General features: G+C 40.3%; 1 protein-coding gene and 1 long non-coding RNA gene across 5 annotated transcripts in view; one reads left to right on the forward strand and one right to left on the reverse strand.

The window, feature by feature from the left end:
- Positions 1–15,470, reverse strand: part of LOC129707869 (uncharacterized) — a 31,828-nt gene extending 16,358 nt beyond the window's left edge. For 2 of the 4 annotated variants that reach the window (XM_055653281.1, XM_055653279.1), the window contains exons 1-3: positions 15,335–15,470; positions 6,072–6,206; positions 1,223–1,312 (exon numbers count right to left, since the gene is read on the reverse strand). In XM_055653281.1, the coding sequence (XP_055509256.1) occupies positions 1,223–1,312; positions 6,072–6,115 (134 nt within the window). In that variant the 5' untranslated portion in view covers positions 6,116–6,206; positions 15,335–15,470. Of the gene's footprint in view, positions 1–1,222; positions 1,313–6,071; positions 6,344–15,334 lie in introns of those variants that run through there. The other 2 variants (XM_055653282.1, XM_055653280.1) reach the window with 1 other exon arrangement.
- Positions 15,471–15,590: 120 nt separating this feature from the next.
- LOC129707870 (uncharacterized) lies at positions 15,591–19,298 on the forward strand. The gene is made up of 2 exons (XR_008725247.1): positions 15,591–15,684; positions 18,331–19,298. It is a non-coding gene; the product is annotated as an uncharacterized LOC129707870 (long non-coding RNA).
- The last annotated feature ends 8,059 nt before the right edge of the window (positions 19,299–27,357 follow it).

The following is a 27,357-nucleotide window of genomic DNA, read 5'->3' on the forward strand; positions in this document are numbered from 1 at the left end:
TCATCACTACTACAGACACTGGACATAAAAACTATTTGGAATGTTGGGTGCGTTCTATGGGTTAAAAGCATATCGTTCAAAAGTGCACCATTTGCATGTTCGTTTACAAATTGACAATACCACAATGGTGGCCTATATTAACCACATGGGTGGGATAAAATCGATATCATGTGATAATTTGATCAACACAATCTGGTAATGGTGTGTCGACAAACATATTTTGCTATCAGCAACTTACCTACCAGGTAAGCTAAATACAGTGGCAGACATGTTAAACCCCAAAGTATTTGCTGAAATTACAAAGCAATTTGAAACATTATTACATTGAAACCCATGATCAGCCATGATCATATTGAATGGCGGTGCAGGCTCGAAGGGCTGAATGGCCTACTCCTGCACCTAATTTCTATGTTTCTATGTTTCTAATATGGAACACCAGATATCGATTTCTTTGCATCCCGACTGAATCACCACGTACCAATGTATGTCGCTTTGGAACCAGACCTTGAGGCAACGGCGATGGATACATTCTCGCTGAACAGGGGGGAACTAATCTCTATGTTTTTCCCCCCTTTTCTGCCTCATCAGTCAGGTACTACGCAAAATACAGATGAACTTTGCTTCGGGCTTTTTGGTAGTACCCGACTGGCCTACACAGCCATGGTTCCCAGTGGTCCTTGACAGGGTCATTGAAACCCATGACCATTCCCAGCGGACCAGATCTACTGATCCACCCTATATCAGGCGAAAGTCACCCATGCCATGACAGAATAAGCCTACTGGGTTGCGGATTCCAAAAAGACCAAAAAACAGATATATAAACTTTTTTGTTAGAAATACAAGTAAGTACACATGAGCATTCTGTAATTTTACCTGACATTCAAATGAGCAGTCAGCTCTTTTGTCTCCAATAATTTATGGATTGTAATTCTACTGCAAAGACACATAACATATGCTTACCTATCATCTCTCTTCCTCATCCACACCGTTCTCCATCATGGGAGCAGAGACTAGATGAAAGATAAAACCTTCTACTATCATGACTTTAAGCAGCATTCAGTATAGTATGAGATGCTCGCTGCCTTGTCCCATACAGGTTCAGGCTCTCTATCCTGTACATCTGTCAAGACTTCAAAAATCAATACCTAGCACTTTGTAGCAGGGTTCTCTTGGATACCATTCATTCCACAACACACCAAAAAAAAGATTATCTGTTCCATACCTGATGTACGGCGGTTTTTTCATTTTTTGATCCAACATTCCACTTGCTAGAAACTCGACTTTCTGCTGAGCTGGTTTCAATTTCACTGTCCTGGTTTGCAAACAAACAAAAAGTTTCAGAACTCGTCCAGTACAAACATTTGATCTATTATGTAGGTGTGGTGGTGGCACATTTGCCACTGATCCATTCAATCAAACAATCGAAGATAAAAATATTAAATGTGTTGAGGCTAGAAAAGTCTGTAAAATATTACTTTTGCTGTAACTTCAGGCATTAACATTTCTAGGAACTGGAGGATCCTGTGAAAGCACAGCTGTCTATAGAAGGAACTCAATCAACCCATCACGTCCACACTGGCTTTTGCAAAAGTAACAAAATTAATTACATTATCCTGCTCTCTCTTCCATTAGCCTTGTGCCATACTTTAAAAAAAAAAATTTAAACAGAAATTAGATAGATATCTGAAAATAGTCTTGACTTTCCCTATGGCATATGCATCATTAACTGTCTGCTTAAAATAGTTTCTACTAATATTTCTCTTGGTCTTTAGGACATTGCATTCCTGCATTCTCTCTCAAGATATGCATGATGATCCTGGCATTTAGTAGTAGGAAGGATCCCTCTCCCCATCATCCCCCCTGGGCTATTGACATAGATTATCAATGATTTAGGGTTTTGATGACACTGACAAGGAGGAGAATTGCTCTAGAAATGTGCTTGAATTTAATTCTGGGACATTTGGAGTTAACGTGAGCTTTGCAAATTTAGATATAATGTAACATATGCCTGGATAGGTTTGTTAGACGTGATGCAAATACAAAAGACTCCCCACCATTGACTTCATCTACATCACGCTATCTCAGAAAAGCAGCCAACATATCAAAGAGCTGTCCCATACCTTTTTTCACCTGCTCCCATCTGGCAGAAGATACAGTATAGACGTTTGAAACCGCGCACCACCAGAATCTGGAACAGCTTCAACCCGTCTGTTATAAGGCTTCTGAACAGTCCTTCCATAAGCTAGAGTACTATCCAATTCAACTCTGCCTCATTGTGGACATTGGACTTTGTACATGGAACTGGTACATTACAATGCTGAGAATTATAATCAGCACTCTGTATCTTCCCGTTTGCCGTACCTATTGTACTTGAGTTTGATTTGATTGTATTTGTGTATACAATTATCTGATCTGATTGAATAGCATGCAAAATAAAGCTTTTCCCTGTACCTTGGTAGATGTGACAATAATAAACCTAAATCTAAACAAAGTATTGATTTGCCAATGATGTTGCCAGTGATGGAAAACCTTAGCTATGTGGAAACTGGGATTTTTTTTTGTGGAACAGGGGAGAGTTAATTGAGTTGATTAAAGCTGAATCATCGAGATAGAGAAAATAAGGAGGAGTCTTCCCTTATCTGAAGAGGTCAAAAGCCAGTATATATAGATTTTAAGTCATTAGTGCAAGAACTACAGAGGAAATTAAGATAAATCTTTGAACTCAGATGATAGTGGAGGCATGGAACTCATTGCCTGAGAGGCAGAATCTAAAAATATCACCTCAGTTATGAAGTGCTTGCATGTGTAATTAGTCATGATCCACTAGGCTGAAAGGTGAAATTCAGTTTTTTTGACTGGCACAGACATGATTGGGTGAATGGCTTCAGGGTCTGTCATAAATGGACACCATGATGACTTACCTTTGGGAAGAGGGTGAACAAGCTTTGATTACTAGGTTTATCTATCAAAGGAGAAGGAGGTGGAGGAGCGAAAAAAGTCTCTGAACACGTTAGGCACAACTGGTTTTTGAGGAGCACTTCAACTTCTTGATGGGTGAGTAAGACATAAATCAGCAGATAATGGCAACATATAAAACTTGTCTGATGGGAACTCCAGTACACACCAGGAGTGGTGCAGACTAGTGTTTACACAATTGGTTGTTCCACGATCATTTTTTGTAGAGATGTTCAGCTATACTCTGGAGCCTGAATAAGTGTTGCGTTAATGAAGGAGGGTGGAGTCCTTTCCTTCAAACCCATAGCACTGTGTGATGTAGCATCTGAAATATGGCAGGCAATAGAGATTATTAAAAGTATAATAATGCAAATTCATGGTATTGACCATAAATTTCTTCTCTTGGTCTGCCATAACTTGTACTTTAAGGTATGATTGCTCTTATGATTCACAAAGAGCTGAGTTTGGAGCTTTATCGGGATCCTTGAAGTACCGCAAGAACAGACTATCAACATTAATCTCTCAAGACATCAGCAATATTCACAAATCTTGCACCATTGCCGTAGATTATGCAGATGCCTATATGATGAAGTGGAGAACACCATTGACTTCCCAAATGCTACAATGCGCAGTAAACCAATTACTTTAAAAATCCTACCTTCAGAACTCGTTGCCTTCTGAGGCAGGCTTCTGACAAAATCTTTTGGATCAGCCTCTAGCAGTATAAGCATATTATTTCTTGGTTTACCCGGGCATGTTTTCACCTCTAACACTTGTCCTGCAGCTCACGTAATCCATCCAGTCTGACAGCAAACAAACACCCGAGGTAATGACACTATATCAAAATGGTAGTGCATATCACCCAAAGCTAATGTAGGTATAGATTTCAGAATAAGCATCAGATTGTAGTTATTTGTCCAAGTTGTGCAAATGGTCTTTTAAATTGCGCAGTTCATCAAAAGTGCTTAGACAATATTTTTACTTCATTTTTCAGGATGTTGATTGGAGGGAATGGCTAAAGGTCAGCATTAATTGTCCATCTCTAAATGTCTTTAAGAAAGTATTAATGACCTACTTTTTGTAATTGTCACAGATTTTTGTAATTGTCTCTGAATGTTGCAGGGTTTTGATCTAGGCACAACAAAATAATTGCAATATATTTACAAGTCAAGATGCTGTACTAATTGGAGTAGATCCAAAAAATGGTGGTGTTCCCCTGTGACTCTCTTGTTCGCATAGCTCAGGTTTGAAAGCTATTGCCTGAGTAGTCTAGGTAAGTAATTGCATACATTTTGTAAATGACACACTGGATTGCCCGTTTTGATGTGCAGGTGGACATCTCGTCGGGCAGGGATGCGCAGTTCACCTCCGAGTTGTGGCCTGCCATGGGCTGGCTGTTGGGAGCTCAGCTATATGACACATTGGCCCCCCACCCGTCGTCTAACGGTTTGATCGAGTGGTTTCACCGGGATCTTAAGGCCTCCTTGAAGGCGCGGCTCACGGGTCCGGATTGGATGGAAGAGTTGCAGTGGGTTCTGTTGGTTATTCGCACTGCCCCGAAGGCAGAATTGGTATATGATGCCCCGCTTACGGTCCTGGGAGATTTCCTTCCAGCGGCACGTGGGCAGCAGGAGCCGCCCTCGTCCCTGTTGGTGCGGTTACGGGAGAAGGTGGGCACGCTCTCTCCTGTTCCCACGTCTCGTCATGGGATGGTTCCTTCGCACGTCCTGTCGGATCTCAAGGACTGCCTGTTTGTGTTTCTGCATCGGGATGCTCACCGGACGCCGCTACAATGGCCGTACGAGGGTCCTTTTCGGGTGCTGCAGCATGGTGTGCTGGACATTGGGGGCCTGCGAGGGACTGCGTCGGGGGGGGCGGGGCAGGGTCATGTGGCGCCATCTGGTGGTTAGGCCAATTATAGATCGAACCCTCGTTAGTAGAATTTGAACGGGCACGTGACTGCGTTTGGCTGGAAGATGACGTCATGAGTCACAGGTGTGCCCAACTGCAACTGCAAGGACTCAGTTAATGCTCACTCTCAGCGCACGAGTGCCTGTCTCTGTATCTGCCAAAAAAGATCACTTTGTTCTCAAACGTGTGTCTTGCCATACCATTCAAAAAAGGGGTACCAAAATAGTCACCTTGGTATATTGATGCATAGATCATTGAAAGTGGCAGGGCAGGTTGAGAAAGCAGTAAATGAGGAATGCACAATTCTGAACTTTATCAATAGAGCCAATGTGTATATACCAGGGAAGTCATGCTTAACCTGTATTCAGTAAACTTGCAGTCAACTGGAATAACGTGACTAAATTTGATCGCCACATAACCGGAAGAATGTGAGGCTTTAGTGAGGGTCAGAAAAGATTCGCAAGGTTAGTTTCTGGGATGGGGGACTGTAGAATAGTAAACCAGTCCTGCTTGGAAATTAGGCTGAGGGTGTGGCAGCTCCCAAGGGTCTGGCTATTCCTCTATCGAACCCCTCGTCACGGGAATGAACTAATGCGGGGGCGGCCCTTAGCTACAGGGATAAAGGGCAGGGGTTTAGGCGCGATTGTTCTCTTGCAGACCCGACTGGACAAGAGAACAACAGCGAATAAAATACCACCCGAAACACCTGGCTCCTCGCCTTCATTTGGGGCTTATCACCGCGCTACAAGGGAAGATTTGATAAAAAGTAAAATAACAAATATTCTGATCTGACTGTATAGTGAAAGGCTGTTCCCCTTTGCTAGAAGAGGTTGAGATAATATGGGCAATATATAATGGGTATATATGTGGGAAAAGAAAAAGAAGAGGGATAGAAGAAAAAACGTTTTAATGCTTGACTATGTCACTCTTAAATCGCTGTGTGCCTATGTACCACTATTATTTTTATATTATTCAATTTTTTATATTTTTTATAACAAATGTTATCAATTTAAAAAAGAAAATTGACAATTTAATATGATAAAATTAACAGAGATTTGAGTATAAATGCTTTATAAACTTTTAGAATGCAAGTTTTCTAGGTTCAAACTTCTAATGTGAAATAGGAAATTCCATTTCTTATCATCACCGTGCAAAGGCATAAACACTGGAAATTTAAGGCATGAAATTCCTTGGTAAATACTTACTGGGCCATCTGGTTTAGAGAGAACTGAGAAATGCTTGACCACATCACTCCGACCTAAATCTTTGTGTGCCATTTTGTCAGCAAAAGCAGTTTGCATGGACTCAATGCTGAGAAGCCCATCTGGCTATGTCTGTATCTATACAAACAAAGCTGCATATTAATTAAGGGCAATCTTTTACAATAGATTTAATTTACAATTGCTTTCTTCAAAAAGATAAACCAGAATATATCCTGAAGTACTTGTATCCAAATCTCTAACTTAAATTAACACCTTAATATAACCTTAATATTTTCTTTTAAAATATGGTAACATTTATAAAACCTTTTCTTTGAATGAATAAAATTCTAGCTTTTAGAACAAATTTTACCATACTCTAAAATAAAATGTTGTTGTATTAAAGAGTTAATTTAAGTTAGAGATTTGGGTACAAGTACTTCAGGATACAGGTATATGTAACAGGATGAAGTTAGCTGGGTTCAAGTTTGCTATGTGAGATTTAAATTCTTAATTCAGTTTCTTACCGCCATTAGGCAATAGCATAAACTGCATCAAAATAGCAAAGTGGAAAACTCATTCATAGGAGCTGCTATGGGAAATAACATTTCTATAATTCAGAAAACATGTGTTTTATTCTACAACTATTAAGCAAAGTCTGGCTTGGACAAAGTCAAGGCTAACAAAATAAACCTTGGAACATTTGTATGCTTTGGAATCTTACAAAGAACAAGTTAATATAAGACGGTACATTTAGTGGGGTGAGAATGTTTTTATTTGTTCATCACACATTGAGAAGATAGAAAAGGAATCATCTTCTAGTGATTGGATTCATCCAACTGTGACTGTGTACATGCTGAGTCACAGCATTTAAAAAGTATTTAACTTTTATGAAAAAATCATGAATTTCTATGATCTCTGGACACCTTAGAGTGCTTTTCAAACAGCAATGAGATATTTGACAAAATAAACTATTTTTTAAATGGTGAGTGCTCAGGGATAAATATTCGCAGGAACAAGGAGGCAGAATATTATCTCAATGGTGTCAGATTAGGGAAAAAAGTGCAACGAGACCTGGGTGTCCTTGTACAGCAGTCACTGAAAGTAAACATGCAGGTACAGTAGGCAGTGAAGAAAGCTAATGGCATGTTGGCCTTCATAACAAGAGGATTTGAGCATAGGAGTAAAGAGGTCCTTCTGCAGTTGTACAGGGCCCTGGTGAGACCACATCTGGAGTATTGTGTGCAGTTTTGGTCTCCTAATTTGAGGAAGGACATCCTTGCTATTGAGGCAGTGCAGCGTAGGTTCACGAGGTTAATCCTCGGGATGGCAGTGACTGTCATATGAGGAAAGATTGGAAAGACTGGGCTTGTATTCACTGGAATTTAGAAGGATGAGGAAAATGAGCTAGATACAGGAAAAATGTCCCCAATGTTGGGGGAGTCCAGAACCAAGGACAACAGTCTACAAATAAAGGGGAGACCATTTAAAATTGAGATGAGAAAAAACTTTTTCACCCAGAAAGTTGTGAATTTGTGGAATTCTCTTCCACAGAAGGTAGTAAAGGCCAATTCATTGGATGAATTGAAAAGAGAGTTACTGTAGATTGAGCTCTAGGGGTTCTCAGTATTAAGGGATATGGGGAGAAAGCAGGCACAGGTTACTGATTGTGGATGATCATTTTGATCACAATGAATGGCGGTGCTGGCTCGAAGGTCCAAATGTCCTCCTCCTGCACCTATTTTCTATGTTTCTATATCTTGAAGATAATTCTCCCACTCTTATTCAAATAATGTTAATGTGGTCATCGACCTGACATATATATTTTTCACTTTTCAGAGACCCTGCCTGACCAGAGTATCTTCAACATTTTCTGTTTTTATTGCAAATTTCCACCACTTTTTGCTTTTCCAATACCGTATAAATAAATTTTGAAGTCCTCTCACAATTTTATGCAGAGAAAAATAACCTGCAAAGTCAAATTTAAAAAAATGAGAAACGTCATTATAATTAAATACTAAGCGTTATTACATGCAATAATGTTCTTATGTCAGAGAACCTTTCTACTAAATCACTCATTGATAATAGACATGGAATGCATCTCTGTACCTCTATTGGGAACCACAGAAGCAATCAGCGCTTTCCAACACAAGGGTCAATATGAAGGTACCTGATCCAGAAAAGGCAACACGCTGATTGGGGTTACAGTGACCTAGTCTTTGAACCAAGCATTCAATGAACATGCAAAACACTGCCCAATTGATTTGCTTACCCCGAAATGTCCCATTTTTATCCCGAGACCAAGAAGCCAAACCTATATCCACTTTTGAACTGATTAACATCAGTTTCTAAAGAATGGGTATTGGCAAGAACAGATGTAGATAATGGTTGATTCAGAAAAAAATGTTGATGAATTATTTCGTATTATAAATTATCATCTTTGTCTATTTATTTCAATTTTAATAGTTTTTAAATATCTTTGAATGAACAAAATACTGAATATTAATTTGATGGTTTAAAGAATGTAAATGCTGACTGTCAGTGCTGTTTCAGGAGCAAACCCTCCTCTCTGCCCAGCTCATGCCTACTGGTAATATCAGAAATTATTTTTTTGTAATTGTACATGCCCTGGCATTACTTTTTTTACATTATTCTTGTCATAATAAGAGAACATTAAATTTTCTGAAGCAAGATATTCAAAAATGCTAATTAATTTATCTTGAAAATATTTTGGGGGATACATTGCAAGTAAAAATAGTTACATATTTTGCACACATACTCTTCCATTAACATGAAATTTACCACAAACCCATACCAATACATAACGCATCATATTACATTTGATTTTGCTTTTTGTTTTATATTTTCCTTTGTCTCATTTTTTTCCATTTCCTCTCTATTTTACTTTCTGCATCTACGGCACAGTGGCACTGCAAATAGCGCAGCAGGCTGTCAGCCTCAGCAATATTTGTTCAATATCGAGCTCCAGTGCTGTCTCTGTTGAGCCTATACATTCTCCCTGTGACCACATGGTTTTCCCACGGGTATTCTGATTTCCTACCACATATGTGCTAGTTGTTAAGTGAACTGATCTCTGTAAATTGCCCCTAGTGTGATGGAAAAATCAGTGTATGGGGAGCGGTTTTGATGTTTGTAAATAGGTAGTTGAGAGATGAGGTTATTGGAAAATATGTGTGGGAATGTGATTGATGGGATTGCTCTAGGCCATCCTAGACTCCTTTGATTTCATAAGGAAACATGAAATATAATATGGAATACCTTGTTCCTAATTTGTCTTGTTCCATTGTTCACTGTTAGTAAAGGAAATAATTATTAAGCACAATGTTTGTGAGATTCCTGAATGTAACTTGCCTTTTCTTCATTATTATTAATTCATATTTCCAGTAATTACTATGTACATATAGTACAATCAAATGTATTATGCAAAATGTCCACTTCATGCCATTGTTCATGTGATAGACAATGCCAGCAATTTCTGATCAACTGAGAAAACTACAGGTAAAACCTGCAAGTCTTGCAGGTCAGTTAGAGTTAGTTTGGTGTAAGTTGAGACAGTGAGAAAAAGCTGCATTAAATAATCAAACTTGGAAGTGTGAAAGATATGGATAATAACGACAGCAATGAGATTGCGATACAGTCAAATGATATGGAGGATGGGATAGATCTTGGGATAAAACAAAAACTAATCTTATTAACTACGAAAGCAAAATGCTTCAGATGAAAGATCACAGACAAAATGTTAATACTGTTTCTCAAAGAAAAAGGTGCTGACTAGCTGAGTATTACCAGCATTTTTTCTATGTGCATTATTAAATACTTATTTAAAACATTGTTCTATCTTATCAATCAGCTGCCCCTGCTCCACAACATGGGCCAAATCTTGACCTCAAGTGCTATCTATGTGAAGTTTACACCTTCTCCCTATGAACACATGTGTTTCTCTCGGTGTTCCAGTTTCCTTCCACGTCTCAAACTGTGTGGACTGGTAAGTTAATTATCTACTATAAAGTACCCTTTATACAAGACAATAGGAGCAGTAGCAGGCCACCTGGCCACTCAAGCCTGACTTGCCATTCAACATTATCACAGCTGGTCCATGCTAGGTCTCAAACTTCTCTTTGCCAAATCCTCATAGCCCTCGATCTACCAATCTTTCCAAAAAAATGATCTATCTCCACTTTAAAACTTCTAATGAGCTTGCCTCCACACCTGTCTGGGAAGAGAATTCCTGATAAAACCAGTCTCTGCGAGAAGAAATTTGACATACTTCAGTTTTAAATAACTTGAAACCATGTCCCCTCATTTGAGATTCTCCCTCTGTGAAAACAATGTCCCCCTTTAGGACCTTATGTTTCAATAAGGTCATCCCTCATTCTTCTAAACTCTAAAGAATAAAAACCTGACCTGTTTAGCCTCTCTTGATAGGACAATCCCCTCATCCCAGAAATGTGCATTTTTATCCTCCAATGCAACTGTTTGAGGTGATGTGTTAGTAAGGGATGCTCAAGGGAGACTGGGGAATCCTATTCTCATTTCATCCCATTACTTATACTCCTCCCCTTTCCTCCCCCATTCCCAGAAAACAGGGTCTGTGGTCTATTTCCAAGCAGATATGTTTTTTTGCACCTGGACTGGGAGACTGGATATACATAGTGAATGGCAGGACTCTGGTGAGTGTTGTTGAACTGAGAAGTCAAGGGGTACAAATACGTAGTTCCCTGAAAGTGGCAATACATTTGGATAGAGTGGTCAAGGAGGCGTATCTCTACCTCATTGAGTACAAGAGTTAGAATGTTATCTTATAGTTGTACAAAACATAGGTTAGGCTGCACTTGCAGTATTGTGTGCAGTTCTGATCACCACATTACAAGAAAAATGTGGTTAAGCTAGAGATGGTGCAAAAAATATTCACAAGGATGTTGCCTGGATTGGAGGTTTGTATAAGAAGAGGTTAAAATAGCTGGGTCTGTTTTCCCTGGAGCAAAGAGCCTGAATGGCAATGTGATAGAAGTATACAAAATTATGAGAAGCATCGATAAGATAGATTATGAGACTAAAAAGGACACAAATTCTGGAGTCAGGGAGCATCTTTGGAGAACATGGACACACAATGTTCTGGGCCAGGACCCTTCTTCAGAACATTTAAAAATGGTAGATTTTGTGTACCTGGACTGTGAAAGACATTTAATATGTCTCAGGAACATTACTCAATCTAAGAGATTGTAGGAAAGAACTGCAGATGCTGGTTTGAAACGAAGGTAGACACAAGATGCTGGAGTGACTCGGCGGGTCAGGCGGCATCTCTGGAGAGAAGAAATGGGTCACGTTTCGGGTTGAGGCCCTTCTTCAGACTGAGGAGGGGTCTTGACCTGAAAAGTCACCCATTCCTTCTCTCCAGAGATGCTGCCTGACCCACTGAGTTACTCCAGCATTTTGTGTCTACCTAAGAGATTGTAGGATTGAAGGTACTGTAAAATAATAGCACAAGATTGGAAAGACTGGGCTTGTATTCACTGGAATTTAGAAGGATGAGGGGCTATCTTATGCAAACATAAAATTAAAAAAAGACTAGACAAGCTAAATGCAGGAAAAATGTTCCCAATGTTGGGGGAGTCCAGAATCAGGGGCCACAGTCTACGAATAAAGGGAAGGTCATTTAAAACTGAGATGAGAAAAAACGTTTTCACCCAGAGAGTTGTGAATTTGTGGAATTCTCTGCCACAGAGGGCAGTGGAGGCCAATTCACTGGATGAAGTTAAAAGAGTTAGATAGAGCTCTTGTGGCCAGCGGAATCAAAGGGTATGGGGAGAAGGCAGGCAAGGGTTATTGATTGTGGATAATCACAATGTATGGCGGTGCTGGCTCGAAGGGCCGAATGGCCTCCTCCTGCATCTATTTTCTATGTTTCTATGCTATCTTAATTAAAGGGGCCAAAACTGTACAGCACACTGATTCATGCACAAGAACAATTAGGTCCTGCACCTCATTCATTTGCAGGTCTTTCCCATTTAGACAACAGTCTGCCTTTTGATTCCTCTTAGCCAAGTGCTCAACCTCACACTTTCCCACACTAAACTCAATTTGGCAAGTTTTCACCCATACTCAATCTATCTATCTTCCATTGCAGAGACAAATATCACAGTGTGACCTTCCACCAATTTTCATGACAATTGGACAACTTGGATACTTTATGTTCTCCTGAACAAACACTAAATGCTGAAGTAACTCAGGCAGTATCTCTCAAGAGAAGGAATGGGTGACGTTTCAGGTCGAGACCCTTCTTCAGACTGTCACTCCAGCATTTTGTGTCTACCTTCGATTTAAACCAGTATCTGCAGTTCTTTCCCACACACTTTATGTCCCCCTACCACCTCCAGGTCAGAACCAAACCATGGGGTATTCCACTATTTACATACTTCCAACCTGAAAATGGCCTTTTATTCTAACTCTCTGTGTTTCTGTGTGCTAACTAACATGCTAACACACTTCATCCAATTCCATGAACTCTGAACTGGTGCACCAACATTTTATGTCAGACCTGTCAAACGCCATATGAAAGTATCAATACACCACATCTATAGGTTCCCCTATCTACCCGTTTCATCCGCAAAGACCTCAAACAAATTTGTCAAATATGATTTGTCTTTCATTAAATTAGTTTAGAGGTACAGCATGAAAACAGTCCCTTTGGCCCACTAAGTCCATACTGACCACCTATCAGCCATTCACACTGGTTTGATATTATCCCACATATGCTTCCACTCACTACACACAAGGGGCAATTTACAGAGGCCAATTATTCTGCAAACTCACACCTCTTTGGGATGTGGGAGGAAACCTGAGCACCTGGAAGAAACCACACGGTCACAGAGCAAGCGTGCAAACTCCACATGGACAGCACTCGAGGTCAGAGTCTCCTGTGGTGTGAAGCACCAGCTCTACCACCTGCACCACTGTACACTGTGCAATATTAATTTGGTTTGATAAGTTATTTTTTTCTTTGATTATTGATTCAAGCATCTTGCCAGCAATAGGTGTTAAATAGATTGTCCTATCATTTTCTGCCTTTTGTCTTCCTTCTTCTTGAACAAAGTTAGATTTGCTGATTTCCAATCCACTGGTACCATTCTGTGTTCCTGGTTTCAGACCATTTCTTAATCCATCAGACTTCAGCTAGCCCTTGCTTCAATTTAATGTTGCCCTACTTTACAATTTAATATTACTCTTGACCTCCTTTATCAACCATAGATGATTTATTTTTCTCATGAAAACCCTCTTTCTCATTAACCATATAACCATATAACCATATAACAATTACAGCTCATTGGATTACATTTCTGCTGACTGTTATGAATTAGCTTCAATGCTCAATTACTTATCCATTTCTTAGCTTATTTATCCAGTCCACCTTCATTTAAAATGAAGACATTGGTTTTGGACATGGGATGTTCGCCCTCAAACTGTATCTGAAATTCTACCAAACAATATTAGTGAATGCAAGAATCTGGAGAAGAGTGATGTGAGCAGAATGTAGAGAGAATAGGTTATAAGGAAAACTAGTGTGAGAATGGGATTTGACTGTGAAACTCAATCATGAAATGGCCTTCTTCCATGTCAAAGGAAATATCCAAATATAGAAGTTAAGAGTTTGTAACAACCAAAGTCTCTCAAGTTCTAAAGGAGTCTCCTATATCCTAGACAAATTTGCTCATGTTTCTGGTATCTCATCAACTTAGTTCAATTGACTACATTAATACCTTGGAGTCAGAAGATTGATCAGAGCATCATAGTATCAAACAGCCCAGAAACAGGTCCCTCTGCCTCACTCATCCATGCCGACCAAGATAAGATGCCCCATCTAATCCAGCCCATGAATGGCCCATATCCCTCAAAACCTTTCCTATCCATGTACCTGCCCAAATGTCTCTTAGATGTTGTTATTGTACCTTGCTCAACTATTTCCTCAAGCAGCTTTTTCCATATACCCATCACCCACTGTGTGAAAAAAAGTCCCCCTGCCCCCTTGGTGGTCCATTTTCCCTTTGGGACTTGAGAAGGACCTGATTACTTTGCATAAAAACACAAATAGTGGTAGGCTGTTCAGCCTCTTGTGTCTGCTCTCCCATTCAATAAAATGGTGGTTAATCTTGGTTTAATCTCAACATCAGTTTGTTCCATTAATCTTCACAATTCTTAATTCCTTTAATCCATAAAATACATTCTCTCCAGAGAAGTTATTCCAGCATTTTGTGTCTCTCTTCAGTTTAAACCAACATCTGCAGTTCCTTCCTACAGAAATCCCCATTGATCTGTGTCGTGAAAATACTGAATAATTAAGCATCCACTGTCATCTTTATTTATTTTTTCCAAATATTAATTGCTAGCTTGGTGAAGAAACTATTTATCATTTCTCTCATTAGTGGTTGACCTCTTATTCTGAGATTCTGGAATTCATTGTTCCAGACACCTCAGCCAGGGGTAACTTCACCCCCACATCCATTTTCTCAAGTCCAGTAAGAATTTAGTACACTTCAATGTTGAATTGGATATAAAATTGAAGTGGTCATGTGGAGGAAAATAAATATGAAACACAAAGCTCTTGCCCAACACATTTCACCAAAAAATTAATTCATGCTCTGTCTTTTTTATTGTATTGCCTATTTGCTTCAGTAACAAATGATTGGTCCACATATTTAATTAAATTATTACTTTGATATGTTTTTAAGTGTATAAATTCACAACATGGTTCTTTTAAATCTTATTAATGAAATAATAAATACATAATAATACATATTATACACCACTGCATTCTTCATAAAGATTTGGCAATCGGTCCAAACATATCCCCACTCTTGATGCAAAAATCTTTCCATACGTCTAAAGTTATATTTTTAAACCAGTGCAAGAAGCATTAGCGAAGCCCGAGGAGCTACTATAATTTGTAGAACATTCACTTAGCTATACTGTATTCAACATTTTGTAAAGGTCTCCCACGGAGTCAAAAACACTGGGTTTAAAATGGACAGCAAAAGCAAATTAGGTCTTAGGTTTGTTTCCAGTCAGGGACTTAAGAAATAACATTTTAAAAAAAGGTCTAAAATAAGTTAATGGATGAAATCGATCAGATATTGATACATTTGAAAATCAAATGAAACCCCGTAGATTCTGCAAACCCGAAACAACAGTAAATGTTGAAAACACTCAGCAGTCGGGCAGCATCTTTGGACCTTGATCTTTACATGTTGTACCTTGTGTATTCCCCAGTCGAGAAACGTTGGTCGTGGATGAGAGATATTAAACGTTAAAACGCGACGTCTTTCTGTCATAAATCACTAACAGCTAAAACAATATAACAGAATTTGACAACTTTACGTAAATGTGCTTCGCAAAGTACTTCTTGCGCCGCCGCCTTTCGCCCGTTACCCTGGAAACCGCGCACGAGCATCCGAGCGCCGTCAAGCTTGGTGCAACCAATCGCCTCCACCCTCTTGAGCTGATGGGCCGCCAGGGTTACGGCCAAGACGCCATTGAGGTGTTGGATGTCTTGGAGCTGCCAGGCCGCCCCAAGCTTAGCAGCAATAGAATAAATATCATTCAGGTGGGATCCCTCCGGGGGCATTTTGTTAGAAATAATCTTCTCTGCCATAAGGTTTGCTGTGTACTGTCGTAAATAACAGTGTTTTCAAAATTACCTCGTCAAGTAACATCTTTATTCGGAATGGACAGCATCTGTAAGAGGAGAGAAACTCTTTGTTTAACAATCTTGGTCTCAGAGTAGACCTCAAGTAGCGTTTTAAATTAAAATAACGGAGTTTAGACGTCCTCTGAGGTATTCCAGATATTATTGCTGAGACAACTCGGAGCACGACGAATAATGGAATAAATGCAGTGATTAAAACTAAGCGCACAAAGACCAGCATCGGATAAGAAATAAGAACTGGGTACATTATGGAGTTGGGGAAATTTTAGGAGTCACGAAGAAGCAAGGAATTTTAAAACGATGAAAATGTAACGTGTTAATTGAAAATTATTGCGAACCGCAGGCTGTTGAGTTGGGAATGGAGTTGGGACAGGCCCCTAATGGAGTTTTGGATGAGTTCAAGTTTATGTGGGTTGAAAATGAGACTGGCCACGAGACTTGAAAAAGAAAAATCCGGGAGATAACAAGGTTTACTGCAAAATGCACAATTGCACTGTGGAGGAGAAAGTGCACAATTGCAAGAGGTGAAAGTGCTCCCCTCCATTCTGATCTTTAATTTAAGAATGCTATAAAATTCTGTTTGATTTCTGGCAAACGCTATGATATTTTTGTTCAATAACAATTACATTTAGGTGCAAGTTGACTTGCACAATTAATTCCATGGCAAGAAGACAATCAACTTTGATTTCAGCATTATAGAGCCAATCATGAATTGCATTCCCAATGGAACCTTTTGACTATCAAAGTTTGTGTATCTTATCTTTTACTGTGTTATCCAAGAAAATGGTATACTAACTGGTTGTGAGAGACAAAGGTGCATACATTTTGGATTAAGTTTCTCACAGGCACTTTAATAATGCAAGTGGAACAGTTTATTTTAAATTGACTTTTTCTTGCACATTTTCTTTCTGTCCAACTTGCCATCTTCCAATCTATTCCAACTTCTTTCAGCAAAACACAGTGCTGGAAGAACTCAGCTGGTCAAGCAGCTTCTATGGATGGAATTGACAGGTCATGTTTCAGAGCAATCTAAACAAGAGTTCTGACCTGAAATGTGGCTTGACCATTCCCTCCCCAGATGCTTCCTGACTTTGTGTTTTGCTCAAGATTCCAACATCCCCGGTCTCTTGTGTCTCCAACTTCTTTCAGGCTGCCAAAAAAAAACAAAAATGCTAATGTTACTCTATTATGACCTTCCTATAAGAAAGCTTTTCAGCTGGCAAGAGCAGAGGTTATCGGCATAATACAAAAGCAAAATGCATTGGAAACCAGAAAGTTGGAATAAAAAACAGCATGTTTTGAAAGATTAAGGAAATTAAGGTTCTGGACAACATGCACAGCAGTGGAAAGTAGGCCACTTCTCTTGATAATATTAAATGGCAGAGTAGGTTTGATGTGCCAGGTAGCCTATTTTCTTCTGATCTTGTGAATGGGTGAAGCGATGTCTATTAAAGAGAAAATAAGCAAGCATCAAAATTAAATGGCTATTGTTCAAAACTAGCAAAAAAAATAAAACAAAATTTAAGGAGGTAAGAAGGGTAAGTAAAAGGGGAAAGGAAGATGTGTTAGCTGAGGAGTTCATGAACAATCTACCAAATAATCTACAATCTACGTGGTAAAATGCCAACCCACTCTCACAAGTAACATTTTTCTTAATTTTTACATTAATCTAAAACATCAACTTTTTCTCTAGTGTGGGTAACAAGAGAAGGTTAATGAACAGAAAAAGCTGTCCATTAAATAAGCGAGTTCAGTATTCCTAAAAACGCAAGGAATCATGGGATTTGTCAAAGGTCAATAAACATTCTCGGCAGCTGTGCTGCTGCATGTATACAGACCTGCGTTTTATTCATAGTCAGGATCGAACCCGGGTCTCCGGCGCTGCAAGCGCCGTTGAATTGCTACTGTACCGTCCCCGCACCCTCCAAACTGTCCCATCCCTGTCCGGGGTCGGCCGGAGATGTCCGGGGTGACCCTGGACTGACAGGACACCGGCCTGTTGCAGTGTCTGCCCAGGCTTACAGACAGCGCGGAGAAGAAGCATTAACTTCCGCTCAATTCAGCCTGTCCCGCCGGGTTAACCAACAGCCCTGGACTGACGGGACACCGGCCCTTTGTAGTTGCATCCCAGGCTTACAGCCAGCTTGGAGAAATGCAGGTCTGTATTCATGCAGCAGCACAGCTGCCGAGAATGTTTATCGCGAGTGACCTATGATCTGCGCTGCAATGTCATGTCAATGAAAGTAATCATGTTTAGTATTTTGTTGCATATCCTTTGCATGCAATGACTGCTGCGATTCATGGACACCACCAGTTGCTGAGTGTCTTTGGTGATGCTCTGCCAGGCCTGTATTGCAGCCATCTTTAGCTTATGCTTGTTTTGGGGGCTAGTCCCCTTCTGTTTTCTTTTCAGCATATAAAAGGCATGCTCAATTGGGTTCAGATCGTGTGATTGACTTGGCCACTCAAGAATTTACAATTTTTAGCTTTGAAAATCTCCTTTGTTTCTTTACCAGTATGTTTGCGATTATTTTCTTGCTGCAGAATAGACCGCCAGTCAATGAGTTTTGAGGCATTTGTTTGAACGAGCAGAGAGGATGTGTCTATACACTTCAGAAAGTATGCTACTACCATCAGCAGTTATATCATCAATGAAGATAAGTGAGCCCGTACCTACAGCAGCCATACATGCCCAGGCCATAACACCCCACACCGTGTTTCACAGATGACGTGGTATTCTTTGAATCTTGGGCAGTTCTTCTCTCCACCATACTTTGCTCTTGCCATCACTCTGATATAAGTTAATCTTTGTATCATGTGTCCACAAGACCTTTTTCCAGAACTGTGTTTGCTCTTTTAAGTACTTCTTGGCAAACTGTAACCTGGCCATCCTAAGTTTGCGGCTAACCAGTTGATTGCATCTTTCAGTGTTGCCTCTGTATTTCTGTTCATGAAGTCTTCTCATGACAGTGGTCATTAACAAATCCACTCCTGACGCCTGAAGAGTGTTTCTGATCAGTCGGTCAGGTGTTTGGGGATTTTTCTTTATTATGGAGAGAATTCTTCTGTCATCAGCTGTGGAGATCTTCCATGGCCTGCCAGTCCCTTTGCAATTAGTAAGCTCTTTTTCTTCTTGATGTTCCAAACAATTGATTTTGGTAAGCCTAATGTTTTGCTGATGTCTCTAACAGTTTTATTCTTGTTTCTCAGTCTCATAATGGCTTATTTGACTTTTATTGGCACAACTTTGGTTCTCATGTAGATAAACAGCAATAAAAGTTTCCAAACGTGATGGAAAGGCTGGAGGAAAGACTAGGTGCTGAGAGCTCTCTTATACCTGCATTGAGGAGGCATTTAAACACACCTGAGAAATTACAAACACCTGTGAAGCCATGTGTCCCAAACATTATGGTGCCCTGAAATGGGGGGACCATGTATAAACACAGCTGTAATTTCTACATGGTGAAACCAAAATGTATAAAATGCCATTTAATAAAATCTGAAAATGCACTTTAACCACATGTGTTTTTTTTATATTACAAATCTCAAATTGTGGAGTACAGAGGCAAATAAATAAATGATGTGTCTTTGTCCCAAACATTATGGAGGGCACTATACGCTGTCAAAACTTTAGATTGTTCTTCACAACCTCTTAAAGTATAAGAATAAAGACTTCCATCTGTCGTTCTCTAACATGGCTCTCTGGAACTATACAGAAGTGATTAAAGTTATTTGAGGAGCATCTTTCAGTCAACAGATCGTTTCCAAAGTGATAATATATTAAAAATATTTAAGAAAGAACTGCTAGATGCTGGAAAAATCGAAGGTAGACAAAAGTGCTGGGGAAACTCAATAGGTGAGGCAGCATCTATGGAGAGAAGGAATAGGCGACATTTCGAGTCGAGACCCTTCTTCAAACTGTTTATTTATATTGAGGTGGTTTAAAATGAAAAGGTCTAAAGCAGGTAGATGGCCATGAGGGGGAGTCCAAGAGGATGGGGTCCGTTGGAGATGGGAGAAACAGTCATCACTAGGGAGTGAGGACTCCTTCCCATGGAAGAAAGCTTGGATGCGGAGGTGACGGATGAAGAACACAATGCTTTGTTCTTATTGTGCAGTGATATTGCAGAGTATCATTAATAATGACTAACAATTGACTTTTCAGAGATGAGTGCTTAATGTTGAGCAGGACACCAGAAATATGCCCACCCCACCTCAAACCGGCAATATTGTTCTATAAGATCATGACTGATCCTGACCTGATCCTAGTCGCAATATTGTCAAGGACCTTTCTTTTCTTTAATCATTAACTTTCATCTGAACCAAGTTTCTCTGAGATATTTTTGTGGATTTCCTGCAAAGAAAAGATTAATTGACGCATTCCAGGATATGTGTGCAATTAAACTAAGCATGTTCATCTCTCTAGCTATCCTTTCAAAAAATACCCTAAAATGTATATATGTATCCAAGTTTTAAACTCCTGATATGTTCCTATTTGGCTTGGTCATATTTTTTTCATAAATTTGGGAAGAAAGCTAATAAAAAACATAGAAAATAGGTGCAGGAGTAGGCCATTCGGCCCTTCGAGCCTGCACCGCCATTCAATATGATCATGGCTGATCATCCAAATCAGTATCCTGTACCTGCCTTCTCTCCATACCCCCTGATCCCTTTAGCCACAAGGGCCACATCTAACTCCCTCTTAAATATAACCAATGAACTGGCCTCAACTACCTTCGGTGGCAGAGAATTCCACAGATTCACCACTCACTGTGTGAAAAATGTTTTTCTCATCTCGGTCCTAAAAGACTTCCCCCTTATCCTTAAACTGTGATCCCTTGTTCTGGACTTCCCCAACGGGTATGGGGGGGAGGGTGGTGGCGTAACACGTGAAAAACAGTGCGCCTGCGTCTTGACAGCAGCTGCTTTAATCCAGAGCCGAGGGGGGGGGGGGGCCGGGCCACTGGCTGGGTGGGCCACGAGCAAAGGCATTGTTACGTCATCAACTGGCCAGCGATTCGATTTGGAAAAAAAAGTCATATTTGTGAACAATTTTAGTTCACACACACACAGAGTTTTAATAAGTATACTAGACTATGTGGGCCCAGCATCACACAGGAGGGCTGGTCCCCCAATGCAATATTCCACCTCTCCACCAATTCCAATATTGGTGGCCAGTCGGGGGGGGGGGGGGGGGGGGGGCTTTCTGGACCGCTAGTATATGGGTGATGTGGGCTGAAGGGACTGGTTTCCAGACGGCTAGAATGGACATTGTGGGCAGAATGGATTATTGGGCTAGCGGCTCAGTCACTCAAGCCTGTTGTGCTGGCAGCTCACTCACTCACGGCTGGTGGGCTGGCAGTTGACTCACGGCTATTCCTTGAAATTCCATTTCAAGCAGGGTGCAAGGCCACCAAATTCAAGTGCAGTTTCTTACCACTTCAAGCAGGTTGCAAGGCCACCAAATTCAAGTGCAGTTTCATACCATTTCAAGCAGGGTGCAAGGTCAATAAAGACAGAGAGTCGTGACCTCTCCCTCCCTCTTCTTGCAGAGACTGAGCCATGCCCACACTTCCAAGTTTCATAGTCCCTCCCACCAGAAGGGGCACGGCCTTCATGGTGTGATTGACAGGAGAGGGAATCTCAACATTTTTTAAACACTAATAACTCTTTTATTTTTCATCAATGGGAAAATTCCTTGGCACCTGATGAGCGGAGGGGGACTCTGAGTAAGTTGGCCAAAATCACAGCCGTACGTGGTAGCGTTTTTTCTAAAATCAATATAAAGCGCAAACAGGAAGTGGTCAAGATTAGACTTTTAATTATATAGAAGGCAACTTTAATTAGGCAAAGCAACTTTAATTGGGCAAGGCAACTTTAAATAGGCAAGGCAACTTTAATTGGGCAAGGCAACTTTAATTAGGCAACACAGCTTCAGCGTGTCCAAACCAAAGGCAACACAACTTTAGCATTTTCAAAACAAAGGCATAACAGCTTAAGCATTTCCAAACCAAAGGCAACACAGCTTTAGCATTTCCAAACCAAAGGCAACACAGCTTTAGCATTTCCAAACTAGCATTTCCAAACTATATTTTCAAATCACATTACAGGCACTGACAGGTCAGTAAAACCACTTACAGTTTAGTAGACGTGTTCAGTGTTATTCACAGCTCAGACTGAGAGACGTGACCCTCTCGCTCCCCCATCTTGCAGAGACTGACTGAGGCACTCAACACTTCTGGGTTTTATAGTCCCTCCAGAAGGGGCGTGGCCTTCAGGAGAGAGAATCTCAACATTTTTTAAAAACTAATAACTCTTTTATTTTTAATCGATGGGAACAATCCTTTGCACCTGATGAGCAGAGGGGGACTCTGAGTAAGATGGCCAAAAGTCACAGCAGGGAGTGGCAGCGTTTTTTCTAAAATCAATATACATAACAACAGGAAGTGGTCAAGATCAAACTTTTAGTAATATAGATGATATGATGATAAGCATTCCAACAACAGAAACTCCCTGACTTGTGTTCTGTTGGGGTTTTTTTTATTGCTCAATTCACAAAATTGAAAAATAAATATTCCACATACAATTTCTGGAAGAGTCACTAGGCAATGATAAGATGCCCAACTAATTTTTGTTTGTATCCTGCAAACAAACCACTTGGCTATTGAAGGCCAATTGCAATGTCATAAATATTACCTTGCCTTCGATAAATAAATCATTTTTAATTTAGAACCTTTCTCCTCGGATGTTTCAAAGCATTTTACAATTAATATATATTTTTTGTAATATATTTCATGTACTAATGCAGGAAACATAGTAGCCAATAAACGTGCAGTATGTACCCTAAATTAAATAAAATAGCCAGGAAATGACTTTTTGGTTTTCGTTGTAGTGAAAAGATTGGGTCCAGGATGATTCTGAGGATCTTTCTGTGCTTCCATTAAATAGCACCATTGATTTTTTTTTTACATTCAGCTTTAACACTTCACCCAAAAGACAGCATTTCTAGTAATGCAGTAATCTATCAGTGCACGGTGGTGTGCCAGCCTGGGCTTTTTATTCAAAACTATGCCGCTGAATTTATACCCACAATCTTTCAATTTTGTGATACAAATTCCACCACTATCCAATATTTGCATTTAATTCCAGTTAATAAATTTATTTTATCCTGATCTTTATGGCATCTGCTTGTATTGTGCTGAATACGTTTATCTCACAGTCATACATTAAAGTTGTTTCACCTTTAAAAGTTCCAGTCAATTCATTCTTAGCAGTACATGTTAAAACATGTATTAATTAATGGGCGGTTGTCTTTTTAGTCAATTGCACAACCTTCAACAATGTAAACTCAGTATAATGTCAGGGAGTAATGCAGGAAAAAAGCAGGACCTTCAGCCTGCCATGTTCATGCCAAGCTGACCAACAAGTACCCATCTTTTCTAATCCGGTTTAGTAGGCCAGAAGTCTATGATGCCGTGACAATTCAAGTGCTTGTTTTAATAATTTCTAAATCTTTTGACAGTCTCATCCTCCACCACACCTCGAGCAGATTTCAACCTCCTGGGCGAGAAACATCTTCTTAAGATCCCTTTATACATCCTATCCCATATCCTAAACTGGTTTCGGACACCTCTGCTGTGAGAACAAAGCTTAGCCTCCCTTGTGAACTGCAAAGTAGCTAAGACTTCAAAACTCACATACAAGATGAAACAGGAAAGTCATTCGCCTAATTTTACTGAGAAATGTTATGATTTTCAAAGTTTTTTCCCCGTTATATCTGATTCTGAACATTCTAATACTGTTGAAAGGAATCCTCATCCTTCATTGTACAGAGGTAAGTGACGTTGGTTCGACAGCTGCTGGCGTTGCTGTAAACTCTGCAATGCATCAGAACGGTTACCAATAGAATGCTGCCAGCTATGTTGCTGCTAAGACATCAATTGAATAATGTCAGCAGTTAAATGCTGAAAATAACATACCATCAGTTTAAGTATATTATGAACATTAGAAGATAATTCAGTTAATTCTGAAGCTACCCAGTCAGCCCTTTGTGTGTGTGCAGACTGTCCTTTTAATGGACACAAGTGATTTGTATGATAAGTTTTCTACAAAGACCATAAAATGAAGCCATTGCATACAATCTATTTTGGGAAGGCAGGAAATAGCTGAAAGGGTATTGCATATTTTCAAAATTCAAAATATGTTTCCCATGGCTAATGTAATGTCCAAGGTTCAGGTGATCATAAGCTTAAGATTAGATCAGCAAGCAAGGAAGATGATGGGAGAGGGATCTGAAAATGATACAGTGCTCAAGGGAGGTTGTGCAAGAAGAATCAGAGCCAATGGTAGTTTCAAGTAGGAGTGGGTGGTGTGATCCAGGGAGTAATTAGATAAGTAGTCAATGAAAGGATGAGGATGGCAGGAGATTCCTTTGGCAATTGCTGGGTTTAAGCCAAGGCCAATCAAGAAGTTGGTGGGAGAAAAGTTGGTGAAGGTACAGTTGGAGGTGTTGGGCCATGATTAATTTTGAGCATTCCCTGTTACCTTTTGCTTTCCAAATGTTCAGGATCCAGTGAGGAACTGATTCCTGAAATCATTTTCAAGTGTTTGGGATAGAGAGCCAGGAGCAGGTCAATTCCCTTTTCCTCCTCGCCATTATTGGTTGTAATGGGGGAAATTCCAATTAAATTAACGGAAAAGCTGAAAAAGTGAAAAAATAAAAGAATACTTTGAGTTGAGAAGCAAGAACAAAAATGAGTGCTGAAAGTCAGGCAGTAAAAAATTTGAAGAAGCAAATATAAGAAGGGGAACTTACTCAGGAAGGAGCTAAAAAGCAGAACTTTCATACCAAGCACACTAGTGGTTGTTACAAAAGGTTAACAAGTGAAAAAAATAACCAATAATAGTTGGAAATAAAAAGAGGAGAGAAATCAGTTTTACCACCTTTTGTAGACACAAGCAACTGCACAAGACAGCACGGTGGCGCAGTGGTAGAGATGCTGCCTTACAGCGCTTGAGATCCAGGTTCGATCCTGACCATGCGTGCTGTTTGTATGTTCTCCACATGACCTGTGTGCGTTTTCTCTGGGTGCTCCGGTTTTCTCCCACACTCCAAAGACGTACAGGTTTGTAGGTTAATTGTCTTAGGTAAAATTGTAAATTGCCTCTAGTGTGTAGGATAGTGTCAATGTGCAGGGATCGCTGGTTGGCCGAAGGGTCTCTAAACTAAACTAAAACTAAATTGCAGATGCTGTACAATCTGATGGAGGTAAGCGTCTAACCAACTGATGGACAGGTGATGCTTAGGATAGACTGAACAGACTGGTTCTCTTTTATTTAGCAGGCAACTCCCAACCTCTTTTCTAGACGTCTTTACCCAGAGTCATTAGAAAGTGGAACTAATTGGCCGCAAGGAACTGTTGATATATATATATATATAGCATTAAACACTTAAGGGGAAATATGGAAGCCCAGGTGGAGAAAATGATAAATGAATTTCTTGATGTATTTAGAAGAATGGGAGAAGGTTTATGGACACAATTTTTGTGCTGTAAATTATTTATATCACAAATTGTTTACACACCGAAGGAAACCATTTGTCCCGTTGAATCTGCAATGGGCGTATATCCAATCAAGTTAATTCTACTTCCCTTCCTCCTTCTTCACAGCCCTGAATATAATTTCCTTTTAGTTACTTATCCAGCTCTCTCTTGTATATCTCCGTCAGTTCTAGTTGTAAACTTCTTAGTTCCAAGGACAATAATCCTAGCTTCTCCAATATGTATATATCCATACTTAAAATCCATCATACCTAAAATCATTTTGGTATGTCTCTTCTGCATGCTCGCCAAAGCCTTACTAACAGTAGAAACATAGAAAATAGGTGCAGGGGGAGATCATTCGAGACCATTCGTTGTGACCATGGCTGATCGTCCCCTATCAATAACCCGTGCCTGCCTTCTCCCCATATCCCTTGACTCTACTAGCCCCTAGAGCTCAATCTAACTCTCTCTTAAATCCATCCAGTGACTTGGCCTCCACTGCCCTCTGTGGCAGGGAATTCCATAAATTCACAACCCTCTGGGTGAAAACGATTTTTCTCACCTCAGCCTTAAATGACCTCCCCTTTATTCTAAGACTGGGGCCCCTGGTTCTGGACTCGCCCAACATTGGAATCATTTTTCCTGCATCTAGCTTGCCCAGTCCTTTTATAATTTTATATGTTTCTATAAGATTCCCCCTCATTCTTCTAAACTCCAGTGAATACAAGCCTACTTTTTTCAATCTTTCCTCATATGACAGTCCCGCCATCCCAGGGATCAATCTCGTGAACGTACGCTACACTGCCTCAATCGCAAGGATGTCCTTCCTCAAATTAGGAGACCAAAACTGTACACAATACTCCAGATGTGGTCTCACCTGAGCCCTATACAACTGTAGAAGAATCTCTTTACTCCTATACTGAAATCCTCTTGTTATGAAGGCCAACATTCCATAAGCTTTCTTCACTGCCTTCTGTAGTGTAGGGTTTAATTTTCTGATTTGGACTGGCATTCACAGTGCTCACTGGTTAATCAAGAATGGCAAATCGACATTAAAAATGTGGAGAAAGGATTGGAGGAAAATATATAACACTACTTAAAATTTTCACCTCATTCTGATATACCACACTTGCAAGTTTTATTACTTACTAGACCAAGTGCAGACCCGTTGGGTCTGTTCCCCCGAAGTGCGGTTGTGGGGGGGGGGAAGCAGCATGCACCGTCACACACTAACTACCCCCCCCCCCCCCCCCCCCCCCCCCCACTCACACTAATGGGAGGGGGAGAGAGAGAGAGAGAGAGAGAGAGAGAGAGAGAGAGAGAGAGAGAGAGAGAGAGAAATCATAGAAACATAAAAACATAGAAATTAGGTGCAGGAGTAGGCCATTCGGCCCTTCGATCCTGCACCGTCATTCAATATGATCATGGCTGATCATCCAACTCAGTATCCCGTACCTGCCTTCTCTCCATACCCTCTGATCCCCTTAGCCATAAGGGCCACATCTAACTCCCTCTTAAATATAGCCAATGAACTGGCCTCAACTACCCTCTGTGGCAGAGAGTTCCAGAGATTCACCACTCTCTGCGTGAAGAAAGTTCTTCTCATCTCGGTTTTAAAGGATTTCCCCCTTATCCTTAAGCTGTGACCCCTTGTCCTGGACTTCCCTAACATCGGGAACAATCTTCCTGCATCTAGCCTGTCCAACCCTTTAAGAATTTTGTAAGTTTCTATAAGATCCCCTCTCAATCTTCTAAATTCTAGAGAGTATAAAAATAAGTCTATCCAGTCTTTCATTCATAAGACAGTCCTGACATCCCAGGAATCAGTCTGGTGAACCGTCTCTGCACTCCCTCTATGGCAATAATGTCCTTCCTCAGATTTGGAGACCAAAACTGTACGCAATACTCCAGGTGTGGTCTCACCAAGACCCTGTACAACTGCAGTAGAACCTCTCTGCTCCTATACTGAAATCCTTTTGCAATGAAAGCTAACATACCATTCGCTTTCTTTACTGCCTGCTGCACCTGC

The sequence above is a fragment of the Leucoraja erinacea genome, chromosome 22, assembly GCF_028641065.1.
Source record: "Leucoraja erinacea ecotype New England chromosome 22, Leri_hhj_1, whole genome shotgun sequence".
NCBI classification, from domain to species: Eukaryota; Metazoa; Chordata; class Chondrichthyes; order Rajiformes; family Rajidae; genus Leucoraja; species Leucoraja erinaceus.